The sequence below is a fragment of the Gavia stellata genome, chromosome 4, assembly GCF_030936135.1.
Source record: "Gavia stellata isolate bGavSte3 chromosome 4, bGavSte3.hap2, whole genome shotgun sequence".
NCBI lineage: Eukaryota > Metazoa > Chordata > Aves > Gaviiformes > Gaviidae > Gavia > Gavia stellata.
The window spans coordinates 37,274,035-37,300,728 of record NC_082597.1 but is presented as its reverse complement, the minus strand read 5'-3'; the positions used below and the strand labels follow the sequence as shown (position 1 = coordinate 37,300,728).

The window sequence follows — 26,694 nt, the reverse complement described above, 5'->3', positions numbered from 1 at the left end:
TGTAGTTTTAATTTTAAGCATGTCCACACTGAATGAATTAACCTATCTTATGTGTGAATACATAATAGTTTTACGAAACTCACAACTTGGCTGAATTCCCAGAAACCTTTGAGGCAGTCATATAGAAATGTTACTGATTTTTATACCTGATTAGGAGACTTACAAACTCAGTGTGTGTAATCTTGGAAGCAAATTAACCCTAACAAAAAAAGATTACAAACTATCTATGTAATTTTTTCCTAACTAAATGTTACTTTGATCAATACCCTTTTAAACTCTAGCTAGATGATCCAAACTATTAGTAGGTAAGTACATCCCTTCAGATATAAGATCCCATATATGTATATATATCTGCATTTTCAAAGGGAGAATGAAGTGCGTTAGGAGACCGAGTTATCAGATATTAAAGCTCTGATCTCCAAACTCCAAAAGTGAGACTTTGGTAAGTCAAACCAAATCCTTTGCTCTTTCGTGATTTTTCCAAGCAAGTTCTAGGCTAACACGATATGGGAAAGCCAATGGGAGCATCAATGTAGGGGGGCTCTGTGTGTGTTATTCAAGGAGATGGTCGCTTCTCTAGGATTACTTCCTCTACTCCACAGAAAAATCTCACCTCTCAAGTGCTCTGATTAAAATAAGCAAGTTAAACTCATAAGCTATTTAGTACATAGCTTTGTATGTTTTTTTTTTTTTCCCCCAGCCTTATAAATGTTTTAGAGCCAGATAATGACACGAGAGAATCTCTTTTATATATACTATCTTCTGGAAACACTACTAATCTTATTCTGTGCTGGTCATTAAATAGCCATTTTGTAACTAACAATGTATGTTTTAGACAAAGACTACACATTACACAAACACTGTGGGAAAAGAACTTGTAAGAAAATGGAAGACTAAATAAGGCCTTGAATAGCTTTATTGAAATCTGTATAAATAAACATGCGCATTTCAAATGTAAACCCAAGTGAACTCAAGTGCAGACAAAATTTTAACCTCTGTCATGCAGGAGGTTAGTTTACATTTAAAAAAAAAAAAAAAACAAATCTCAAAGCAGCTTTAAAATACCAGGATGAAACACCAGTTTTAATATCAAGGTATAAAGCAAAGCCATGTCCAACATACCTCATTTATATCCTGGTCAAATGCAATTTTTTAAACTTTTTAATGCTAACATAAATAAATAATTTACCAAAATGTGCACTCACAGAGTGAACTTTTATTTACAATACACAATTTATAACCTATTGTATTTGATTAGTTGAAGTGAAGAACATCCTACTTTTTGCTTTTTTCTTTTTTAAATTACTTGTTTAAACAGTGGGACACAAAGCAATTCTCCAGGTAGTAGATATGTGAAGTGTGCCCCCGCACTTAAGAGCCCCTCTCAAAGGCAGTATTGTATACAAATCAACAATACATTCTTCCAACTAGATCAAAGGGAAAGCAGCAAATTAAAATATGTTTCAAACTGTCACACTTATTTTGGCATCCTGGACCCCTGAACATAGATAACTAAAATCCAGTTCAAAATTTGTATGCCTTATATACTGTACAGGTTCTGACTTGAACATGCAAATGCCAATTCTCTTATAATGAGTTACCTTTTCAGATATCTGTAAGGCTATGGTGAATTCCATCAGGAACACACAAAGAAAATTAACAGGCCTACCTTTAAAGTCATTTGGTTCATTAACAATTTAAAGGCAGGTTATACTGAAAAAATTCTCATCTAAGCCTGATACACAGTCATTACTATGGATACAGAATACTATTAACTCTGACCCTATTACAGAGTAGTTTGCAAGCTGTCAAACTACAAAAACTGGGGAGAGAGAACTTACAGCACAATTTTAAATTTTGGACTGACACCAGATTAAAATTATGCATGTCTTATAAGCAAGATAACAGGAGTTATGTCTGCAGAGTAGATTCCAACAAGCAACAAAGGATACTTACATTTAATTGAAAACCTTTTTGTTAATGCAGCATGAAATCCAGAACCTGTTCCACAGCAGCAGTAAGATGAACGTAATATTCTGGATGCTCAACTATATCACAAAAGGTTAAAACACCTTTTCAAGCTATTTCTTATATTGTGACTGAATTTAAAAAAAAAATATTAATTTTTAGGGAGAAAAAAAAAATTTGCTGTTTCAAGAAAACTACTGCTTATATATTTATGACACTTTTACTTGTAGTCTGTGTGACAGCCTAAGGAACATGTATATATTCATCCAGAAACTAGACTTGGCAGTAGTATTCTTGCAGTACTAAGAAAATAAATGCCAGAAGTCCACAGATTTAACATTTTAGTTATTATCTCACATCCAAAACAAAAGAAAACATAATCCATCAGAACAGCAGCAGAAAACTTAAAAGGGGTTTATTTGTGATTTCCTATATATAGCTTGTGAATACAAGACCGTAAATGCATTAGAGACAATTTCTGTTTAAGTTTTTATTGTTTCACTTCAAGTACTGCACATGTTAAAATGTAATAAAGATTTACATTCTGTTATCTGAAATTCCCCATCTCAGATTTTTATTCTTAATTTGGTGGGCAATTTCACTCTTTCAATAGGTATCCCCAGTAAGAAAGTCTCTTTTATGGCTTCTAGTTCTTCCATTAGTTAGTGTGCATACAATTTTCATTTTCTATATCATTATCATTTTCATTGCTGTCTTCATCACTTTCTAGTGGGATGCCTGTGGCAGCTGAAGCACCTTGTTTAGTTTCCCGGTCAAGAGGGAAAAAGCCAGTTCCACTGATCGTGTCCTGTCTCTGGTAGAAGAGCACATATGCTGCTTTGGACTGTAAAAGAGAGAAGTGTAATATGCTCATGAGGCTCCAGACATAACATTTACAATCCAAGTTATACTTTTTTTTTTTCTTTTTCTTTTTTTTTTTTTTTTTTCCTTTTTGCTTCCAAGTCTACAAGGTAAAATTACAAAGAAATCCAAAGCTTTCATATAAGTTATTTTTGCATGTTGGAGCAAACCATTTTTCTTTTGTACTGTCCTTTGAAAGAACACAAACTACTACCTACAAAATTACTGCAAGGGTCATGATTTACTCTTAATTTTTCTTCCCTCAAGAAGAAAATAATCATCAACAGTCTGAGTTTTAGAAACACAAAAGGTACTTGCCACTATTTGGTCCTCACATGCAGTGGACACACTACTGTCATCAAAGTAGTACCATTTTCCATCATCCTTATTTTTTGCAAAAGCAGTATCTAGGACAAAAAAGTACAAAGTCTAAGGGCTTTGTATCTTCATAGATGTAATATAATCAGTTGCTAGAGTCTGCTACTGTCAAACACTTGACATTTAACTAACTAAAACCTATTATCACTATTAGACTTATACTTTCCCATTTTTTTTTTTAAGCAAAGAAAGCTTAACCAATAACATTCCCCTTCTAAAGAGAATGAATAGTGAGAAAGGACAGCCAAAGTAAAATCCCTCAATCACTTCTTCATTTTACTCTCTTCTTTCAAGGAGATAAACAATGTACAAAAATACAGCCAAATAAGACAAAATCAGTTGTAAGAGTACAGTAGCTCTTATGGAGCTCTTACATTTTCTCTTTTCACAATATGCAGAGCTAGAAGTATAAAAGAACCTACAATTATCCTTGAAAGCTCATTTCATATAGATTTGTGTATTAGAATACTTGTGAAAGCATTTCAAGGTAATGAAAAAAATTGTCCTTCAACCATTAAAAAATGCCATTGATTCAAAGTGATCAGTACTTAAATCAAGATAAACATGGAAAGAAAGCTGACATGTAGAATGATCATATTTGAAATGAACTTACAATGCCCTCCTCCCATTCCTCCATAGTGGTTGGAGACAGCAATCAAGTTGTAGCGGCAAGGCCCTGCATTGGGATTAATAAGGAACTCTGACATGTCCAAGTCGCTGTTTAAAAAAAAAAAAAACCACACAAAAAAACCAAAACACAAAAAAACAAACAAAAGAAGGTCATGTTAACGATATTTTAACCATTTCACATTTTAGTGGTCTTTGAGCTCTCTACTTTATATTCCCCACAAAACCCACATAAAACAGACTACACTACTGACAGTGCATTTCTTTCACTCTCTGAGGAGTGGAACAGGAACCAGTAATCTTAGCCAAAACTATTGATAAAGTTCTTCCATACTTATCTACTATTATTATTTTTCCAAGTTCATACTTTTCACCTACAAGCATTTTGTCGTCAGTGTTTACTGGATCTACACATGGAAGCTGAGAACAAGACCATTTTACATAATTGCTGGATTAAACATATGGCCTAGTCATGCTAACTTTTACACTTCTGGCACCAAAACATTTAGGTTTCTTACTTTATTGGAAAGTCAACCAATGTATCCAACTTGTCCCTCATATATCTGCTGTAGGAAAAGCGCTTTAGATGAACTACCAGTACGGGGGGCAGTGACCACAAGTCTAACTTCTTGGTAGCTTGCTGATGTTCTTTACAGTTTGGACAATACCTAAAAGAAAAAAAAGAATACCAATTTTAAATAACTGCAGTCCGTATATATGTTAAAATACACTACTGTAGAGAAAGCCAGTAACATGGGAGGAACTGAATGAGCAAAAGCTGAAACACACACACACATTCCATCTTCTGTTACTAATGCCATTGATATCCCTTCCAGTCTAAAACATTAGGTGCTAGTGTGCAAGCGTGCTCACAGTGAAGCTCGACAGCATTTTAAACGCAAAAGTAGCACCCCCCAATACAGGATTCTCATCTCCTATAGTAGTCCCTGTACCTTTAGATAAAACACAGCTTTCTCGTATTTTATAAAAATTCATCCATCTCCCACCCCATCCCACCTACCACTAAAACCAGGCACCAGTGACAACTGGAACCTGAAAAAACTCCTTGCTAAAAACTTGCCTCCTTAGTAGGCAAGTACTAAACAGGCTGTGACTTACAAATTTCTGTTCCCTGCAATGCATACTTGAATCTTTCAAGAACTAAGGCTCAGGGAGGAAGGTAAGTAAGAACAATGCATGGAAGCAACTCTTCTGTGGTCTACGCATATTCTACATCTTGGTATCTAACAAGTAAAGATCTAGGAGAAAAACCCATGAGCCCTAATTAAAAACGACTGCACAAGTGTCTTTACGTAACAACATCAGATAAAGCCAAGAAATCAGGAGAACTCTAAGGGCAGGCTGCAACTGAAGAACAGTTTTCCCAGTTGGCTTAGAATATCTGGAATACAAATAGCGCTGGACTAGGGATGATGAGCTCTCGTAGATTAGACCTGTTAAGACCTGACAAATGAAGAAAGAATGTGATTAATGACCTCTGGTGAGATATATCTAGTAGCAACTGCTTGACTTCAGCAGTAGTTGTATTTTGTAGTTTAAATACTCTGCTTAAAATGTGCTGCAAAAATGGAAGCATTTGACCATACTTGAGTTACACAGTATCTCAAATACTCTATCCAACGTTGTATAGCCAACCAAGAAAAAAAAAAAAGAGACTTTGTAAGTCAGCCCCCCTCCCCTGCCTAAATAAAGGAGGATCTCTGGTAACAAAGTTTGGAAGTCTCCCAAACTTTTATGTATCCACCAATGAAAAAGCGGCAGACCCTCTTTTCAAACTTAATTTTGAGCTTCAGGTGTTGATGAAGGATTCTTATCTGCTAGAAAATTCCTGGAGAAGAAAGATCTTATGGGAACATCCTATAATTGTGAATATTCAGGTATGATTCCAAATCATAATTTGGAAGAACCAAATCAGAATAAAAGTCTCTGCCAAAAACCTAACGGTTGGAACATGAATTTGAGAGGTTCTACTGACTACAAACATCCCCCATCCCACAAACCTGTTGTTTAAGCACATCCCTATTTCATATATCAATGCAAGTCATATATTTGCATAAAAAAACCTTCAGTATGCACAACCTTTCTCATCTCAGAAAGGAATATTTGTTTAAACCACTGCACTGGATTTGGCACAATATTATTCATTCACTGTGGATCACAGTTCACAGACTAGAATATCTTATGGATCTACCCTTCCTCCTAATTCTGAATGCATTAATTATCTCCCATACAAACATAATTAAAATTGTTACCATATGCAGAAGCTTAAGCAATGGATCAAAATAGAAAACATTTTGAGAATTTTCAACTATGCTTGAAATGACAAGATTCAAAACACCATTAAGAAGTCAATTAGGTATCTCTGTTAATGTTCAAGTGTGTTTTTGATTACATTTTGAGAAATACACCACAGAACATAACAATTTTAGTTTTTTTCCCTTACCATGGGTCTTCAGCACCTAGTTTTTCCTTTGTTGTGAACAGCTCAATGCAATCTTTTAATTTCACAAAAGGCTTTTTGGGAGGCTTATATTCCACGCTTTCATGTTTTTCAAAATCCTAAAGAGAAGTATTTCTTGAGTTAAGAGAACAAATGAAACAAAACTCATTTTAGTGATGTCGTCTTACTACAAACAGTAACTACAAAGCTCCTATATACGGAAAAACTGATCAGAAACCATTCAAGCAAAAAGTTTTCACAGCTTCAGATTTACTTTCAAATTAGTAAGCCTCAGATTTGCTAATTACTTAGATGTGTAAATTAAGTTTATTTATGACAATGTATTCACTATGAATAATGTGAAAAAAGATATACTAGCTTCTTCTTTTGAAGACTTACAATCTCTTATGTCACATTAATTAAGTTGTATTTTTCACATTTAAGTTTTGTTAGTGCTGGAAAGGGGAGCAATATAAACAGCTTACCTCTGCTGCACTATCATCAAAATATCTCTTTTTCAATTCAGGATCCCAATCCAAAGCAAGGAAAGATCTTTCTAAGATTAAAAACATGTTTTCTCTTAATATGATTTCTTGCTTTACATGAAATTGTGTTAACTTTGGGCAAACACTCTTCAAAATGAATTAAACAATGCAGGCATGAATTTAAGATGAAAAATTGAAGCACACACAATTTTTGCATTTCTAAGCGTTAATTACAATAACAAATCATTTTTTTAATACAGAATTTACTATTGGAAAAAAAGATATATCAAATAGCACACAGAGAGAATGAAACACTATTCTACGGAAGTGGAGTCAGAAAAAACACCAGAATCAAATGTTGCCCAATCTGTTCCCCATGACTTACCGTCAAGCCTAGGTTGCCTATCATCAAACCTAATATGCCTGGTATCATCTTTGATGTAGTTTATGTCAGTATTGCCTAAATTATTGAATTGGAATGTAAACAATCGCTTTTTGTGTCCCATGAGTGGTTGACCTTTGCAAGTATCCTCAGTACATAATCCGTTTTCAGAGTCATTGTCACCTCCAACGGAGTCTTCTGACTGGCTGTTTTCATTCTCTGAAGGAAGTTCCTGATCCTGGCTGGATTCATCATCTTGTTCATCTGTTTCCATTTCACCTGAAACAATTGGAATAATAAGGAGGAAGAAGTGAGGTAGAATAACAATAACTGAAAGACACTACAGAATTAACTTCAGTTTTAAATCGAACACAAAATACTAAACAAGCTTAGATATTCCAGTCTTACTTGGAGATCCTTCTTCATGTATTCCATTTGGGCCATTACCATTGATACCATGGTCCTTACAGCAATGTAGGGATCCTTCAGTGTCTTCACTTTCAGTACATGTTTTTACATATCGGCTAAATATAACAAATGAAAGCCACAGTTAGAATCAATGGATTTTTAAATATTTACATTGTTCAGGCCAGATAATTAAACGGTTACAGCAAATCCTTTCTAGTATACTGTATTCCTGCACTCTTTTTTGGTTTATTCAGAATAAGAGTTCTATTGCCTAACATGTCTACTGTTACAGGCACATCTGAAATTCTGCTCATCTATGATCTTACGTTTTTGGCAGTTACTTGATTTTATACAACCTGATTCTTGGTGTTAGTCTCTGTTTGTCCAGAAATCACTTCTTTAACTGTTCATTAACCATATTTTTTACACAAAAGAATATATGGGTTCACTTACAGAGAAAGCTACATCAACGGAAAATGAAGCCTAAATTTAAATTGGAGGTTGTACGATTCTAATTTCTTCCACATAATGACACTTACTCCAGTCTAGTTTCAGAAAGCGTCTACCATGTAGTTTTACAACATAAATTAGTATATAAACTTCTATAGTAGATACAAGAGATATAACCATAGCAGAATAATTGGCAAAACATTTCCATTTTACCAAGCCCTAACAAACAGCTATGTATACAGCAGAATTAATGCCCCTAAACTAACACTACAGATTGACTCTCTACTGTCTTCTCAAATAATTTTTGGATGAGGTCGTGCTAACAAAAAATCAAATTAAAATCCACACTAGTTCACATCTCAAGTGGCTAAAATTTTAGATTTAATATATTTAACAGAAAACAAATAAAAGACTAAGTATTCAAATCTAATCAGTTTGGCATGCAAAAGTAAGTGCCTACTGATTCCAACTATTAGCATTTTTCATAACAAACGCATTTTTCTTTAAATAATAACCTTACCACATTCTTAGCAGCAGCAGGTTATACAGTTTATCTTCAGTATTGTTTCTAGGCACTGCTATGAGAAAAGGTTGACCAAACAGTGAAGAACCACTATGGCTGTAGCTAGTGTGCCTGCACCTTTCCCTTAAACAAACAGGAATTATAACTTGTTCTGTATCTTCTGTTCTATTGATAGCAATTTCAAATCTAAAAGAAAAACAATCAGAAATACAAAGGACAACTGTCATTGAAAAGGCTACAAAGGGGAAAAAATAAAAATAGTAAACCCCCCAAGATTTGCCTTTATCTTATGTCTAGGTTTTAATCTTTTGCAAATAACTAAACAAACTGCAAAGAGACATGAAGCATGTTATCTGTACTTACACATAAATGTCATCACGTTCCATAATACTACTTAGATTTTCATCCATGCCAAATATCCTGTGGAACCTGTGATTGTATATATCAGTAACAATCATCTAAAAAGAAAATGGAGTACACATCATTAAATCAGGTTAACATGTGTTAAAATGTTCATTGTTGTGCTTCATATAAGAAATCACTCTTACCTTATCTGCAGCAACACCAGACAAAGCTGACAATGCTGTGCAAAGATCCAATATATTTCCAATTTTGGGAACAACTACTTTGTACTATAAAAAATAAAATGTCACCTTAATTTCTTAAGAGAACAAATATGCATGAGAAAAAACCCAAACAACTTATCACATGGTCAGCATACTTCACGTACTTTTCAGATTCTTGAACTTAAGGTGTAAAGTATGTAAATCAACTAACACAAATTCCAAAAGCTGCTGAAAACGTCGTAGTTACTGTCACAACTTTACTCATAAAAACATGCACACTTTGAATACTACAATTATTAGTTTATACAATGGGTTTTTTGATGTTATTTTACTGTCTCCATAAGGAAACTAACAGCACCAATTACTTAGATTTTTATTTCAACAGCACCTGCTTATTTAAGTATTTAAATAGTATGCTTGCTATTGACTAGATTCTTAAATTTGGAATACAACACAAGTTGTTTCTAAAGTATTATTGGCAAAAAAAGCAATGGCAAGCAATGGATAAAGACTGAATTCTAATTTCACATGCAGAGAGAGAATCTGATGATCAACAGTCAAAGAAAACCTCTCTGTGGCTTCCATTAGTGCAGTACACCTGCAGTTTGTAATGAAACTCCACACAGGTCTCTTACCTGTTATTTGCATAATAAATAAAGACAGGATTAATGAGAAATAAGGTATTATAACTTTGTAATTAATTGCCAAGTACAGCATGTGTTTGGTATCTCCTTAAGTCTTATAGTTATTTAGACTCACAAAAGCTATACTGAACTCATACTCTTCCGAAACTCTATTCATTCCTGCATAACCATTTCACATGTCATACAGGGTTATCTACTGCGTGTCCCTTGTGCAAACCCGTTCTCACAAATAATTAAATTTCTAGCAGGCTCATTTCCCACTAGTTAATACATGTCACTTTATCTTTGACTTCCCTAATTCATACTGCCTTTGAGAACACTCCCTTTTTCCCCACTTTCCTTCTTACAGTACTCTAATTTCAGGTGTTAAAGTAGTTTTGCAAGTCTGGCTAACTGCCCATGTCTTATTTATTTCACCTATTGTCGCTCACCCCATAAGGTACAGCTAGAACCATTATGATTTTGTTACCATAACTTATGTACATTGTTTCATGCCATTCTAAGGTGTATAATACCATCCTTCCCAAAAGAGGCAAAAGAAATACTCCTTACAAAAAAATCTCATCTGAAATTTCTTCTTCTGACTATTAAGTGATAGCACAGAAGAATTCAGGACTACCTAATATATTTAGTCATGGGGTTTTTTGCTCCACTTATTACGAATATTTGACTTTTCAGGCTAAGAAACTGAGGAATTAAGTCTGGATTAAGTGTGTAAGCATTTTTTTTATAACCATGCAAATTAATTATAGCAACACTAAAATAAGAAATGAGGACAGCATACATTTTAAAGATTAAGAACTCTTACTAACATAACCATAAAGAAATTACCAGTATCTTCCTTGAAACTGATAGAAATATAAAAAGGTAGTATAGTCTTCCTCAGGCTAAGTGGGACTTCAGAACACATACCAGAAAACTAAAGCTTGTTGATTTGCTTACTGTACTTATAAATTTAGAAAATATAAAGGAACTCAGGTTCATTGTTAATACCACATGAATCAGGAGTTTTGTACATAAACTAAGAGGCTTACCTGCATAGGCTTTGCAAGTGGATCCATTCTAACTAAATAAACTTCCAAAGTACGTTCTTTTTTCATGGGTAATGGAAGTGTCAAGTAACAAAAGGGATCAAAGGTTACAGATATCTTAGCACATTCAGGACAAACTAGGGTGGATTTAAAAAGGCCATGAAATATATCTACAATGATGGAATCATTTCTTTTTAAATGGTTTTCCCAGGCTTCTTCAGCAACCACCTGTAATTAAAGCATGACCTGCGTTATGACAAAGTAGTAGGAAATGTATAGTGAGAATTATTAGTAAGAGTACTTAATAGAACATTCTCAGTTACCACCTAAACCATAGAAATCTCACTCCAAAGAACCCTGCAAGATATGTTACTACTATCATGATCACAGGTTAAAAGATGTATACTTTTCCTAGGACAGAGATTCTGTCAGTGGTATGACATAGTCTGAGAGAGACTTCAAGTGGCTTGGGGCAAGACAAAAGCAAATAAAACTAAAAATTCCATCTGAAGTAACTCATACTCATAACAAAAGAAATTATCTATATGCTTGCAGCTCAATGATAATGAAGTTTCCCTAAAGTAAGAGTACCAGAGAGAGAGAACGCTGCATATTGTAGATATAAGAATAAAAGAACAACAGAATGGAAATTGTTTTTCCAACTGAACTCAGCATTGAATTGAATTGAACAAAAAGGTCTTAACAAAGCCTTAACACCTCCCACCCCCCCAGTTATCTTCAAATTAAACAGAAATTTACACAGGTACTTGTTCAAGGACTCCATTTTAAGGTCTTGGCTTATTTTCTGAAATCTCTTCCAGAAAAAGCAACACATAACACATGATCAGTGTCCCAACCTTTCAGGGCGCAATCATGCAGAAGTATCTTGCAACATATAGCCTTGACTAAAATGAAGAAGACCAACACCAAAACCACTACCTTGTCTGGTCTCCCATCTGCATCCTTTAACTGAATGTAAGGCTTTTTCCTAATTCGATTCAAATCCTCATGTAATCCATCCAAGAGAAAAGCCAATAGCTCTTGGCAATCCTGTTGCTGATAACCAGAAAATTGTGGCGCAAATCGTCCCACTTGTGTCTAAAAACATAAATACAAATACTTCTGGTACCTTAATTGTTATAAAGAATAGATACTTCTGAGATGCTACAGCAGAAAGCTGAAAAAGTAGAACTTAGAAAGTTATAAAAGATAAGCTTTTCAATGGAGACAGGAAGCCAAAACTAATTCTCAAAGACCAAAGCACAAGGACAGTTGACACTTACTTAAATCTACATCCAAGTGTTTTAACAGTTAAATGAATAGACTGCATACTGATGAATGTTACTTCAAATTCTTATTCTTGCATATTTCCGTAAGTTTTGTATACTTAACCTACAAAATCAAAACTGACAATGTACATTCAGGTTAAATTCCCTACTGACCTTAAATGCTCTTGGGGTAACATAGCTGTATTTTCCTGACCACATTTGCTTGATAAGCTCTGCATAAGATTTTGCTATTTCACCTCGCATTCCTAAAGGATTGTCAAAATTCAGCTCTTCTTGGTATTTATCATTGAGGAAGTATTCTGTAAGAGGAGGTGTGTTGCTCAGACACTGTAAACAGAAATACAGAATTTTTAGAACAGTGATTTGAATTAGTTCTAAACAAAGAATATTTGAACTTCGTTAAAGCAGCCACAAACAATACTTTAAACTGTAATGCCTAGTGCCGACAAGGGGGAATAAATAAAAAAAGTCTTTTCAAGAAACAAATAATGGTTTTAAACCAAGACTGGCTGCAGCTATAATTACGAGTTATACACAGATAATATTTTTCAAAAGCTTTACATCTGAATTTATTAGACATAGTAGGCCAGCCAACCACAGTGCGACAACACAATTTGTATCGAAGTTCAAAACAAGCAAAAGAAGGTGGTTCTTGATAAATGAATAGTAGCTTTACGGAACTCCTTGCTGCAAGTTGTTATAGATGCATAAAGTTTATAGGGCCTCAAGGAGAGACTGCATAGGTATTTGGAAGAGAGTGCCCATAGGGCTTATTAAATCAAATTACAACGCATTCAGAACAACATGTGAGCAGAAAATAGTTGAAAACTGAGACAGATTTTTTTTGGCAGGGATGGGAGGGAAGATCAGGATTCTTCCCTTATTCCTTCTCTCCCTAGGCATCTGCTTATGGATGCTGTTGAAGAGAGCAATCTATGTTAGATGGACTAAACCCTGAATCAGAATTGGTGCAGCCCTTGCTATGTTCTTTTAAATTTTGTGAAGCTGTTTAGAGCTGAAATCAGTTCAAGGAAAGCAAGGGCCTTGGTTTAGACTGAGATAACGACTTATCCTCTGTACCAGTTTGTCTCTTCTGTCAGCACTTGGAGACAGCAGGATGCAATCACTGAAGTACGATTTACAATTTTAGGAAACCACTTTGAATTTTTGTGCGCTACTCTTCAAACTCCTTTAGACGAAAACTTTTCCATCACTCAGAAATTATTCCCATGCCACTCCTTAGCATATAGATATAGCAAAGTTTCTTCATTAAATATTATAAGCTTTTCTGCATTCTTTCCTCTATTAAAGATTCCAAGAAAGATGAAATATTTCATCAGTCTCATCTGCCTCTTTGCAAACAAGGGGAAGAACAAAAATTTTAGCTCCACGTACACTACTGCTTAAGATGCAATAATTAAGACTGGAAGAATTACAACCTTACTGAGCAGGGCAAAAGAAGTTATTCCTATTTCTGCCTATCATACCTGTGTAATATTACAAAGCAAAACCAGTCATATACTGTAGAGAGCTGAGTTTCATGCCCATATCGCACTCCTTCCTTTCTTTCCCTCCCCACCTAAAGCTTTAATGAGCTGTCATCAACTGCAAAAAAATCCTGATATTACAAGCCCTTTTGGACACTGAGGGTTGAAGAAAGCTCATTTTCCTCTTGCTACATGGCAAAGAGCTTTTATTCCTAGCAGTGGTGATCCCAAGCCCCCCTACCTCACAGGTCCGTGTTGTCAGTTCTGAACTGACCCATGCAGCTAAGAGGAGAAACACTTGGTCTCTCAAATCCATACAGAAGTGGTCCATCACAGTTTTCAAAAGATTATTTTTAACATCAACCTAAATGAATCGATGGACTACCAAGTTCCACCAGATACCCAGAAACCACGCTAAACTAACTATAAATAAAACTACACTTTAGGTAAAATTGCATGTTCAATCTGAGTCATGTGAAAAATCCTACTGCCCAAAGAAGTCCTGCCCCTTCTCTGCTGATCCTCATCTGATTGCAAATATACATATTCATCTCACTAACCTGTCAAAAAACTATTTTTCCTCCTCACTTTTCTTCTGGATTATTTTTGGGCTGGTTTAGCAGATCAAATCAGTTCAGCTGATCAGCTTAGTGCGAGGAATGTCCGGAAGAAGGAACTAAATAATGCAAAAATAGTAAATTTTTCTATAGGTTCTTAGTCAAGCACTACAGAATGTGCCGACAGTATGCTGTTTCACCAAAAACTTAACTTGTCTTTTTCTAGTTTTCACCCGATAAATTAGTTCTGACAGTTTCTCAGAATATTAATTTATATTTGTATGCATAAGTCAGGAAGATTACTACAGATAATTTCCCTATTTCCTTATAACAATTTTCACATTCCAACGTTAAGATGACACTGGAATGCACAAGTATCTATCTGAACACGGCAATTTCTGAGATACAGTGCTGACATCTTTTCTAAAATATCAGATGCCACAACTTTCAGAAGAGTAGCTGCTAAAGAAACTAATACAGTTGGCCACATACCCACTGATCTTTTCAACATAACTGACAAAGCTGAATAATTACAAACAAACTTCTTGAAAAGGCTTACAATGGAGAACTACTTTATGTGCCCTGTTCTACCTAGCGGTTTTGGGTTTTTTTGTTTGTTTTAAAACACAGACATAGCTAAACTAACAAGTATACCCACAGATGAAGAATAATAGAACCCAAAAAAGCTAAACAAACACAGTAAAACTACAGAAAACTGTTTATGAACTAAAGAGGTAACAGTGACGCTTCATTTCAGGTACTGCAGTCTCCACAAGTTTTCTTTAACCAACAGAACTTCTGTAAAGCGCTCAGTCTCTGAGCCCAAACTGTTTGTTTAGCTAAATGATCATGGGAAAAGATGGAACAGAATGTAGAAACTCCAAGACCAACTATGAGACAAACCACAGAAGAAAAGGATCGGTCTTCAGCATGACAAAGGTTAACAACGAAATTATAGTTCCATGTTACATTTTAATTACTTGGAAAAAAAGGAAAAAAACCCCAGATTTTTCTGTAGCAGAACAATCTGTGGATAACAACTATTTATGTAATCAGTATCAAGGGATCATAATCAACCTCCATGAAAACTAGACAAACAATGCGACTGGATGAAACGATGCTTCACACAATTTGTGCATCAACTGTATTATGCAACACTGCATGCATTGTTGATGTACATACACATGCATACGAACACCCTGGAAAAAATCTAAACTATTGAGTCAAAAAACCACCTGTAAAGACACATATAGTCTACTGTTTAGAGAGCACAGCTGTAACTAGTAGGGTGTGTGAGGCATTAAGATGCACAGGAAAATAAACAAAAAATTACCTTTATTTTTAGTGCCTTGTATATACGTCAATGCTGCAGCCTCATTGGAATGCTGTAATTCCAATACTAGGCTGATGTTGTTAGCAAGTCTACCTGTCCTATGAAACCTTCATATAGGTGAAAAAAATTAATAAAAATAGTCACATTATACTTCTCTAAATCCACATAATTTAAGTATGGGAAAACTCTGATAAAGGAGTTTGCAAGGACTCTGATTGTTTAATTAATAAAAAGAAAATAAAATGAATGAAGAAAGAGGCCCACCAAGACAGTCAGTGGCCTGGGAGCACTCGCCCTGTGAGAAAAAGCTGAAGCATCGGGGCTTGGTCAGCCTGCAGAAGAGACTGTTTCAGGAAGACCCAAGAGCAGCCTTCTAGTACCTACAGGGAAGTTAAGGAGAAGATGGAACCGGGCTCTTCACAGTGGTGCATAGTGGGAGGACAAGAAACAACGGGCATAAGTTGAAACAACTTATGTTGGTTAAGGATGTAAGGAAAAAAGTTTTCACTCTAAGAACAGTCAAGCAGTGGAGCTGAGAGGCTGTGCAGCCTTCTTGGGAAGTTTTCAAGATCCAATTGGATAAAGCCCTGGGCAACCTGGTCTGACCTCAGAGCCAACCTTCCTTTGAGCAGGAGCTTGCACTAGAAACCTCCTGAAGTTCCTTCTAACCCAAATTATCCTATGTTCCTAAGGTACGGAGGAAACATTTATTCATATCCCATAAGGGATATTACATAGAAATAATGATAAAAATAAAATTTCCAAGCAAAGAAAACATCATTACCTATTATGCCAGTGAACTGAGGAAATGTGAAGCAGACAATAAGATCATGAAAATGAGCTAAAAATTGAGTGTTCCTGTAAGTATCATGGTTCTTCAGCTGTCCTCCTTAATAATAATTTTATGCAAAGGACATTGAAATTTCGTATTTCAGCCTTCTGATAAAAGGCCAAGAGCTGACTGACTGAAAGGAAGATCCAAGTAACAGGAAAAAAAGTTAATTACTTTACACCTGTCTATCCTACTTTTGTCTGAAGCACTTAGTGTCAGACGTGAAAATTGCTCAGCTAATACACCCCTTAACCCAAACTCCATGTGCCTACTGCAACTGAAACAGAGCACTAAAAACGTGGTAATTTCAGGTTTCGGTGAAAGATGTTATGTTTTGCCTGGATAAACTCACAGCTCTAAGTAACCCTAGAGGGAATGTCAATCAGCTTTCTGAAGAAGGAAAACTGCTGAAATACCCCATTGCAAAACTCCCAACAGCTGTTGTTCAAAAGTCAAGTATATATAATCACACTGATGGAAAAAAAATAAAAGTGAAAATGTGGGAAAAAAAAGAAGTGCTTTCAATTAAAACATTTACTTTCATTCTTCCCCTATTTTTGAATCACAAAATGAAAACTTTGTGAACTCTCAAGTTTTCACTGCGAAAGAAAAAAAAAAAACACAAAACATTTCCCACAGAGCTCTAATCGCTAGTATCCCACCAAAAGGGCAAAGCAATACTTCGGAAACATCCACAGGTGGCAGCACAGCAATGCTTCAGGAGATTCATATTTTTCTAATTTTTTTCAGCTTAGAACATAGCTATGTACATAAGTGAATGCAAATAAAACATCTACTTGCCAAATATTCTTTTTTTTTCCTTGATATGAGTTCAAGCATTCATAATAATACGTTTTCCTAAAGTCCACAAAAGCTCCCTTTTGTTTTTCCTGTTTTATTTAATGCTCAGATCTGCAAAAGCAGGCATTTAGGCCGTAATAATAAAAATCAAGCCTTAGGTGTTAGCACTGAAGCAAATTAAAATTAGATACATGGAATACCCCTTCAAAAGAATCTTGAAAAATCTATACAAAAGAAAATTTCCAATACAAAAAAAGATGAAATAATATTGAATTATTGCTTTTTTAAATAAGAAACAGTTATAAGAAAACAGCACTTGGGAGAAATACAATCTTATCTTAACCTTCCTGGCCTTACTCCTACTCAGCTTGCAGCTGTTTGCGGTACCAGAGAGGATCTTACCCGTCTCTTCACCATCTCTCTAGTTGTCTTGAGCTTTGTAACACTGAAAGTCCCTACTTGGAAGAGCAAAGATCTCTTTACAAGATCACTTAGAAGCCAGAGGGGGCAAGCCTAACCTTACCTATAGGATTGAAGAACTATTAATGAACTTGCAACAAAATTTAAGAAACTGACAGGATTATCACATTTCTACCTAGTATGATTACAGGGCAAAAATCTTCAGACAAGTTTGTCTGAAGCTGGAGAGCAAGACGTGCAAGGAACTGGCCCTCTTCCTCAAGGAACACTGATAGCAGTTTTGATGCAAACCATCTTCATTCTACATGAGACAAGAGCAAAAAGAAGCTGCCTGAGAAATGAAGTGTTTTCTGAAGCAGAAATGGCTCTTATGTGAATACTAAAGGGCCTCAATGCTGTCTGGGAAGGATGAAGATCTGAGAAAAGTGGTAATCAGCAGGATAGTGGATAAATTAAACTCCGTTTCTGTTGAAGGAAGCTACACTGATTACACTCAGCACTGACTGAATGGAAGGTATCAAAGCAGAGCACTCGGAATATAACATTAATGGAATTAGAAACTATTTCAGCGTCTAAAACTCTACAGTAAACTATTTTGTTTAAAGAAAACAGATTTATCCTGATAAAAAACCCTGTGTTGACATAATTGTGAAAGAAGACACCTTAAAAAGGTAAACAAGCTGAAGTAGGTAACCAAAGCAAATCAGAGAATCACAGAATAGTTGAAGTTGGAAGGCACCTCTGGAGATTGCCTAGTCCAAGCCCCTGCTCAAAGAAGGGTTACCTAGAGCAGGTTGCTTGGGATTGTGTCCAGTGCAAGGATGGAGGCTCCACAGCCTCCCTGCAAAACCTATTTCACTGTTTGATAACCCTCACTGTAAACCAAGATTTCTTATATTTAAAAAGAATTGCCTGTGCTTCAGTTTGTGCCCATTGCCTCTTCTCCTCTCAGTGGGCACCACTGGGAAGGGTCTCACTCAGTCTTCTTCATTCCCTCCCATTGGGTTTTTATACACAATGGATAAGATCGCTCTGGAGCCTTTTCTTCTCCAGGCTGAACAGTCCCAGCTCTCTCAGTTTCTTCATGTAGGTCAGATGCTGCAAACCCTTGATCACCTTTGTGGTCTCTCACTGGACTTGCTCCAGTATGTCCCTGTCTCTCTTGTACCGGGGAGCCCAGAAGTGAACCCAGCACTCCAGGGGTGTCTCGCCAGTGGTGAGTGGAGAGGAAGGATCACCTCCCTTGACCTGCTGGCAATGCTTTTCCCAATGTAGCCCACAAGGTTGTTGGCCCAAGGACACATTGCTGCCTTATGTTCAGCTTTTTGCCCACCAGGACCCCAGGTGCTTCTCTGCCAAGCTGTTTTCCATCTGGTCACTTGCCGCCCCCATCCCAGTGTGTACTGGTGCCTGGGGTTATTCCTCCCCAGGTGCAGGCCTTTGCATTTCCTTTGATTGATCTTCATGAGGTTCCTGTCTGCCCATTTTCCCAGCCTGTCAAGGTCCCTCTGAATGGCAGCACACCCATCTGGTGTATGGGTCTCTCCTCCCAATTTTGTGTCATCTCTAATCTTGCTGAGGGTGCACTCTGCTCCATCATCCAAGTCAAAACCTAGAGTACCCGATATTCCCAAGCAGAATTCCCTAGTCTGCCATACACATCCTATCCGGGCCCATCCCTTCATTGCTTCCAAGATTAGGCAAGATAAAATGTGTTCAGAGTGCTTCGGCCTAGGCATTACACCTCTAGCCCAAATAATCCAATGTTACTCTGACAATAGCAGGAGGTGAAATTAATGGCAAATCAGCGCAGTGAAATGTATGCTTTCAGTGTAATTGGAAAAAAGGTAGAAGTTAAGTGGTGGCAAGAGGAAGAAGACAGTAGAACTTGCAGTCTGCGAGACCTTAAAGTGTTAAGAACATGTCATAATTTCACTAAAAAGAACTTTCATGCATTTCTTAGGTAACATTAAAGTCTGAACAATACTTTCTTTGAGAGATATAGTAGGTGGAACGGAAAGATACTTTACACTTCCTTGCTAAAAAAGCTGCCAAATAATGCATTTGAAAAAAAACACACCATCAAGGACATACTAAAGGTACCATGCCAAACTAAAAGCTGTACTGCTCAATAAACACCTAATTTTCTTACCCAGAGCACTGTCTTGTGCATCAGCAAAATTGTATTTATTTACACTACAGTTTCTTAGAATTTATATGGACACTTGATTCCCTAGATATAACTGAAAAGCAATGAAGTCAAAGCTGACGTGATTTAGAACGCAGAACTCGGAAGTAAATCCAGTTAACACAATGGGATACTGACGTGTACTCTTCTAAATTTGTTAAGCTGTATAAGATTCCTAAAGGCAATAACCCATGCTTACAATTCTCACCTAAAAGGTTACTTTTAAATCTAAATATATGCAAATTAATGTATACCAGTTTAACAAAGATTTGTATAAGTAATGAAAATTATCCTTGTTTTTAATCATTCTAGTCTGATGAACAGTGTAGCATCATAAAAAAAAATTCATTATGTACTAAGAATATTCTTTTAATTCAACTTTTAAAAGACAATTCTGGTTCACACACTTAGACACAAAAATACATTCTTTTTTTTCTTTACAATAGCATAGTGATGCAATTCAGTAATCAAAAGAGGTTACATGTAGCATTTTTATTCAGAATGGATGCTGCAAAAAGTGTGTCGTCCCCCCCTCTTTCAGTTTAGCCATCTTTCGTGCAGCAGGCTACAAAATTATTTTAATTACTTCCTGCACTGTTCAACTTCTCTTCAAGTATCCTCATGAAAACATTTTTAGAAACAAGAATAAATTTAATTTTATGGATGCCTTATTTATATAAGTATGGAATAACCATGGAATAACCTCATATACCACTACAGGCTGGGGGCTGACTGGCTAGAAAGCAGCTTTGCATGTTAATGACCCAGCAGTCCTTTTCTGTGGAAATGTGGAAGAGCCAGCAGTGCAACCCTGTGGGAAAGGTGGCCAGTTGCAAGCTGGGTTGTATTAGCAATAGTAGCCAGAGGCAAAGGGAAGCAAGTCTTGCCCTCTATCAGCACTTGTGAGACTGCCGCTGGAACACTGTCCTGTTTAGGCTCCCCAGTATAAGAAAGAGTGGAGCAGGGTCAGCAACATGGTCGGGGCGGCTGGAGAACAACATAAAGAAAAGGTTGAGAGCTGTATGCATTTGTTCATCCGGAACAAGACAAAACTAAGAGAAGAGCTTATGGCTGTCTGCAGCTACCTAATGGTAGCTACAAAGAAGTGGAGCCAGACTCTTCTCAGATGTGCACAGTGACAGGACTAGTGTAATGGAAACAAATGGGAGGCAGGATCCATAATCATTCTGGGGTCCATTCTAATCCAAATTATTCTCTGATTCTATATACAAAGAAGGGATAGAAAATCTGCACAGACTATGAAACTCTGGAATATTTCTTCTTTTGAACAAATTTCAACAACTTCATAAACTTAGCTTACAAACATATCTGAAACTACTGTGTTCCTGAACAGGCTAAAGAAGGAATTCAACATTTCCACACACACACCACCCCCCCCCCCCCAAAGAAATCACAAGCATAAGTTGGGAACCCTTGTGATGACAAAGGAGGAAACTAACTCTGAAGTATGATTGGTTAAGATCTACTATCTTTATGCTCAGCAGGAAAAAAATGTGAATGAGAACTTGAACACACTTTACAGTTTTTTGACATAAGACTGCTTTGATGACTAGTTCCAGAACTAAACAAAACCAAATTAAACTACTAGTGCTTTCTGATCATTAATTAATCTACCACTGCAGCTTCCACTTAAAAGTAAAAGGACTAAGCTTTTTTTGTCTTGGTAAGAGTAACACTAGGAATACTAGTATTTCTCTTGCAATTATAGCAAAGAAACAAGCTATTACATTCCTGTGAAATATCTCATCCATGAAATAGCAGCTATTCAAAGTGGAAAGGTCAGAGGGAAATATGTTGAAAGGTTCCCTGAATGTTAACCTGTGCACTAAAAGTACATGATAATTACTTAGAAATAAAGGCCCAGTAATCCACTGTCACCTACTTTTTGATGCTTCAGCACTACAATCTGTACTCAAGCGCATCTCTAAATGAAAAAGTATTTTTTGTGACATGCATGCATGGCAATCATTACAAAAAGCAAAGAATCCCACTTGAGGGTTCACTCATGTAGAATGCTGGTCAAATATCTTTCTGACATTGATTACTGTGGAAACAGGGGAAACAATGAATGCAGCTATGTAAATCCATTTTTCTAGTATACCAATATAGATGTATTATGTCATCACTTTCAATCCTATCCTGCTACTTAATGGAGTCTCCTAATATTAGTTTCCAAACATGACAAAATATAACAAGATATTAGTTTCCAAGTAATAATACAAGCTCATTTTATTCTAAAGTACGTACCTGAATAGCTGAATTCATGAAGCATGTATTCCCCAAGTTACTCAGGCCACACAGGCCTGGCTGCTCATTGTGTCTTCCTGGCTCTGAATAATCATAATTCTTATAAGCAGCATATGATGGGAGACAATAGTTTGAATTTTTCACACTGTAAAAAAAAAAACCACAACACATCTTTCACAACATAAACATGTACTCTATAGCACTTTAATACATACAAGTACTTTAAAAATATAAATGATTAAAAATGTTAAAGTAACTTCTGTGAACAAGAAAAGATTTTAAAGAAGTATTTAACTTTGGTAATAACATTAGTTTCAATTTAAAAGTCACCTGTGCAAACAACCAAAATCTAATGTACTGCAATACTGTAATTATTATATCCCTACCCCTTTTTGATAGGAGCAGCTTCACAGCTTACTCTATTCTTCATTGCTCCATCAAATTTAATACACTCAGACTTTAGACACCACCAGCAGCAATCAATCATTTACGTCCCTTTTGCATCCTGCTACTGCAGGAGTGAGGTCGGTGGGAATGGGAATGCAGAGTTACAGGTGAAAGCTGAGATTTCCAAAGCCACTGTGGCATAGCTGCCTCACTGCATCAGAGAGTCTATTTATAGCTTCCCTGCTAGGACAGCACAATCCAGCATGCAAATGCAGGAAAGACTTGAGCGGTAAAAGAATATGCAAAAAGCCTTGTAACAACTTCATTATAAATCTCTACGATGCATCTGTTTGGAGAAACTGGAGAAGACTGAAATAGGTAAAATGGTAAGATTTAAAGCAATTTGTTTCCAGATGAAATCATGCAAATACTAAATATAGAATAACCCTCCAAACAGTAAAGTAAGCATATCCGAGAACACTAGAAAGGCAAAAGAATCTTCTAAGAGGATGCTCTGTCATATTACAGACATTAGAAAAACGAACCAACCAGAAAGGTTAAACTCTTTCTTAAACTATTTCAGGCACCGATCATAATAAAATCTGCATGATAGTAGCTTTGGCTAAAGTTCAAGGGTATTTCTGCAGTCACTAAGCATTATTCACATTAGAAGTAACTTGAACAAAAATTTGAAAGTCAATTGCTAAGAATGACAAGGGAAAATATGCAGTGCAAAGAATCAATCCTGGTAAGTAATTGAGATTTAGAATTATAAAAGTCTGAGGATGCAAGTGCACAGTAGTATACACTCCAGCCGTTATTCCTGAACAGTATCACACTCTTTACATCCAAATGAATTCTAAGTGTCCCCTCAGTGCACAATTACTTACTTTTCATGAGTAACAGTTGTTTCGTTTTAATCACAAGTTATTGAAAATTTCAAACAGAAGGGGAAGAAAATTTCTACCTCTTTCAATGGCCTCAGAAATCTGTGTATTTTATAGCTCCACTGTCCATAAAGCTGCTGTTCTCAAACTTTTACATCTGATAATTTCTTTTTAATAGTTGACTTTCCTATCAGTCCTTCCCTTTTCCATACATATACATTTTCTCTGCTCTCTGGCTTGCCCCCAAACTAGCTAAGTGACATTGTGTTTACTAGTCATCCTCCATGAAAAATCCTTGTAAAGTTAGTTTGGCCTGCTCAGCTTAATCCTAACTTAAATGGTTCACCCTAGTTTACACAAGATACTTTTTGAACTCCAGGGCCCACATACCCTTCAAGCTTGTGTCTGTGGTCAGCCCCTTCCCTATCATTAGTTCCTGGTTCACCCATGCATGAGAGGTCCTCAGGGAAAATTACCTTCCATCTCCCTTTGCAGCTGCAGTCCAGCTACTGCAATCAACCCTAACTCCCTTCAGTTGACAAGCTTTAGTTCCCCCAGGAAGAAAAAGCACAAGCTTGCCATTGGTGCTAATGCAACCTCCACAATATAACTAACCCCCCCCCTCACCGACCCAGCTGAACAGTGCATGGCAGTAATAGAAATGCACATGTACAGGGTACACAATAAGCTTCTACTTTCAGCCCTGCTTCCCTTCTACTGCTTTCTTCACCTGACTCAAAGATTACACTTTCCACATGGTTAACAGAAGAGAAATCTCTTTCGGAAATTTAGGAGATGTAGGGGTAATAAACAGATTGAATGTTATTTTCCTGGGGATTTTCACTCCCCTTCTTTTTCCTTCTCTGTAGCTTTCCCCCCTTCATGAACTGCCACCTTAGAAGGGACACACACTAGAAAGCTAGGGAATGCAGTTGGTGTCTTTTGCTATAGTGCATTCATGTAAAAGATTTCCTCAAATTAGCTGAGTAACATCATGATAATTTCATTTAAGATAATTGTAATGCAGATACATGCCCAGTGTCGGTTTGCTCTAAGGGACAAACTGTCAAGAGTTCACTCCTCAAAATGGAAATCCATTTCTGAGCTCTTTCATCTTCTGTATTGGCCTACAGATATACATTTGAGGGGTTTAGAGGATATGGTTACCACACTCATCCTGTGGGTCCGGTCTATTCTTATATTTTTCTTTCAGGCTTTTGCGATATTTTATCAAAACATATCCAGCAAAATACAGTGCCTACTATGTGCAGGAGGCTAGGACACGTCTCTTTACAGCTTTATCAGTCTGCAAACTTCATTTTTTCTGGAAGAATTATTTTTATTTAAGTTACACTGTGCTTCTGCTTTTCATGCTTTTGAGACTGGCCAAAAAATAAAGTATTACTAACAGTCAGTAGTAAATAGCTGACAATGGAAAGCAAGTAAAGCTGCAAGGCAAGTCTACATAAACTCCATTCAAACAGAAATGCCCTAGAAAAAGTAACTTGTGGTAGTGTGTCCCCAGTCTCCGTCTGCTTTTCCTGCAAAACCTTTAGAAAGTTGCCTTTAATGAAGGAACAATGCATGGAAAAGCAGGGGGGTGGTATTAGAATGGGGCAGTCAAGTAAGGGCAATAACATAAAGAAAACACTGATGGCTCTTACAAGAAATTGATGCTCAAAAAATAAGGCAAGACTTGAAAAAAATGAAACCATCTTCAGACCCCTGAACAGCTAGACAGAGTTCTTGAAGTAGTGAAAATGGTAAAGGGAGGTTTCCGAATGAGATTTTATTACCTGTAAACCTAGAAATTTTGAGTTGCATGTGCCATATTTGAAATGACTTATATGTACTGTCTGTATCCTGCCTTTAAACCTCAAAGCAACTTTCAGATCATTATGAACCCAGAGCACTTGTTGTGTAGTTGGAGTTATGGGAAGCTTGGATTTGGAACAGAGAAGTTTGGAAAAGCATCACTAGCTTTGGAAAGGACAGAATTTTGACAGTGGAGTGCCATATACCAGTAACAGGTGCCTCAAAAGGAATTTGAGTTGCAAGAATGAGCCCAGAAAATTAAAAGTTTGGAACACTTACTGAGCCCTGTAATATTTCAACCACTTTAATGCACTGCCAATGTGTTTTTGTGACCAGGCACTTTAACAAACCCATAATCGGGTTCCATCAATTTTTAGAGATGCCTGAAGCAGCTGGAGAAGCCCATGTCACTATGCAAAGACTACCATCTTTGTTATTGTTCATGATTATCACATGGAGAGCAAAAGATAACATTATAATCTATTTAAATAAAGTAAAAAAAAAAAAATCACCTTCCTCATAATATTTGCCTATGTGTCAGGTGCAACATGAAGAAACTGTTTCTACAGGTGATGTAATTAACATTTATACTTCTTGAAATAAGCACATTGAAATATACCAAGCATGTGAACAAAGCTGCCAGCTGTCCGTCTTCTGACAAGCTGATGCTACTGAATGATGAAGTCATTTTAGGAGCCTGAAACAATGGTTAAAATGAAGAAAACAGAACAACTTTTCACTTAATTCCCCAAACAAAATCCCTGTTGAACTGTTTTTAATCCCCTCCCCACATAATTTAAGAAATACCATATGTGACATGAAATGTATTGCTTTATAACAGCAATAAACAGAAATTCCAGTAAGACCTAAATGATGCGTGTCTCTCCCTGCTCTTCTGAATCCACTAACACATATTATGCTAATCCTCCTATGTTATTCTTTCAACAAGATCACCTGTAAAGGCAAAAGAACATCAATGATCAATTATTTGGAATCCTCCATTCCATCAAATGCAAAAACTCACATTTACAGAAATGAAGGCTTTGGACCTGATAAAATTTGCACAAGCTACTTCTATTATCTAACGTATGACTAGCTCAACACACAATGAAATGTTTACCAATTTGAGGCTTACTATTACTCAGAACACTTCCTGGATTAGACAAGTATTACGGAAAATGTGTACATATAAAGAAACATGACACTTTTCAGAGTTTTAACATAATTTGTACACTATAGCCAACCTAGAATAATTGCAAAAACAGGCTTGCAATGACTAACATTTATGACTATTACTACACACAACCTGTTGTTTGCTTTTTCTGCCTTACAAATCAGCTTTGTCAGCTAAAATTATCTTCAAAACAAATGTTGGTATTTCTTTTAGAGTCACAGTGTCTCACGTCCATATGGAGGTGCCAATGGATCCTGGAAAGCCACAAACGTATAATTTCGCTATTGTACTAAAGATAACGTGCCATGTAAGAGACAGTAAGGCAGAAACATGAAAATAAATTCCAGGCAAAGCTGACACTAAGTAGTTAATTAAGAAAGTAATGAAAAGAAGATAGCATTTTTTAATGGAAAAGGAGTGCTTTCTTAAAAAAGGAGATATTTGCGAGAAGAGTAGAACATAAGAAGAAACT

The 26,694-nt window shown here is 36.3% G+C and overlaps 1 protein-coding gene across 4 annotated transcripts in view; it reads right to left on the bottom strand.

Moving 5' to 3' along the window:
- Window positions 1-1,031: 1,031 nt before the first annotated feature.
- The window catches only part of USP15 (ubiquitin specific peptidase 15), a 68,109-nt gene continuing 42,446 nt past the window's right edge, over window positions 1,032-26,694 (bottom strand). For 3 of the 4 annotated variants that reach the window (XM_059817327.1, XM_059817329.1, XM_059817330.1), the window contains 15 exons: window positions 21,960-22,104; window positions 12,227-12,400; window positions 11,724-11,882; window positions 10,788-11,012; window positions 9,092-9,175; window positions 8,907-9,001; window positions 8,541-8,729; window positions 7,571-7,686; window positions 7,166-7,441; window positions 6,781-6,851; window positions 6,299-6,414; window positions 4,353-4,502; window positions 3,821-3,924; window positions 3,148-3,236; window positions 1,032-2,812 (listed from right to left, as the gene is read on the bottom strand). In XM_059817327.1, coding sequence (XP_059673310.1) covers window positions 2,627-2,812; window positions 3,148-3,236; window positions 3,821-3,924; window positions 4,353-4,502; window positions 6,299-6,414; window positions 6,781-6,851; window positions 7,166-7,441; window positions 7,571-7,686; window positions 8,541-8,729; window positions 8,907-9,001; window positions 9,092-9,175; window positions 10,788-11,012; window positions 11,724-11,882; window positions 12,227-12,400; window positions 21,960-22,104 — 2,179 coding nt within the window. In that variant the 3' untranslated portion in view covers window positions 1,032-2,626. The remainder of the gene's footprint in view (window positions 2,813-3,147; window positions 3,237-3,820; window positions 3,925-4,352; window positions 4,503-6,298; window positions 6,415-6,780; window positions 6,852-7,165; window positions 7,442-7,570; window positions 7,687-8,540; window positions 8,730-8,906; window positions 9,002-9,091; window positions 9,176-10,787; window positions 11,013-11,723; window positions 11,883-12,226; window positions 12,401-21,959; window positions 22,105-26,694) is intronic. The other variant, XM_059817328.1, reaches the window with a different exon arrangement.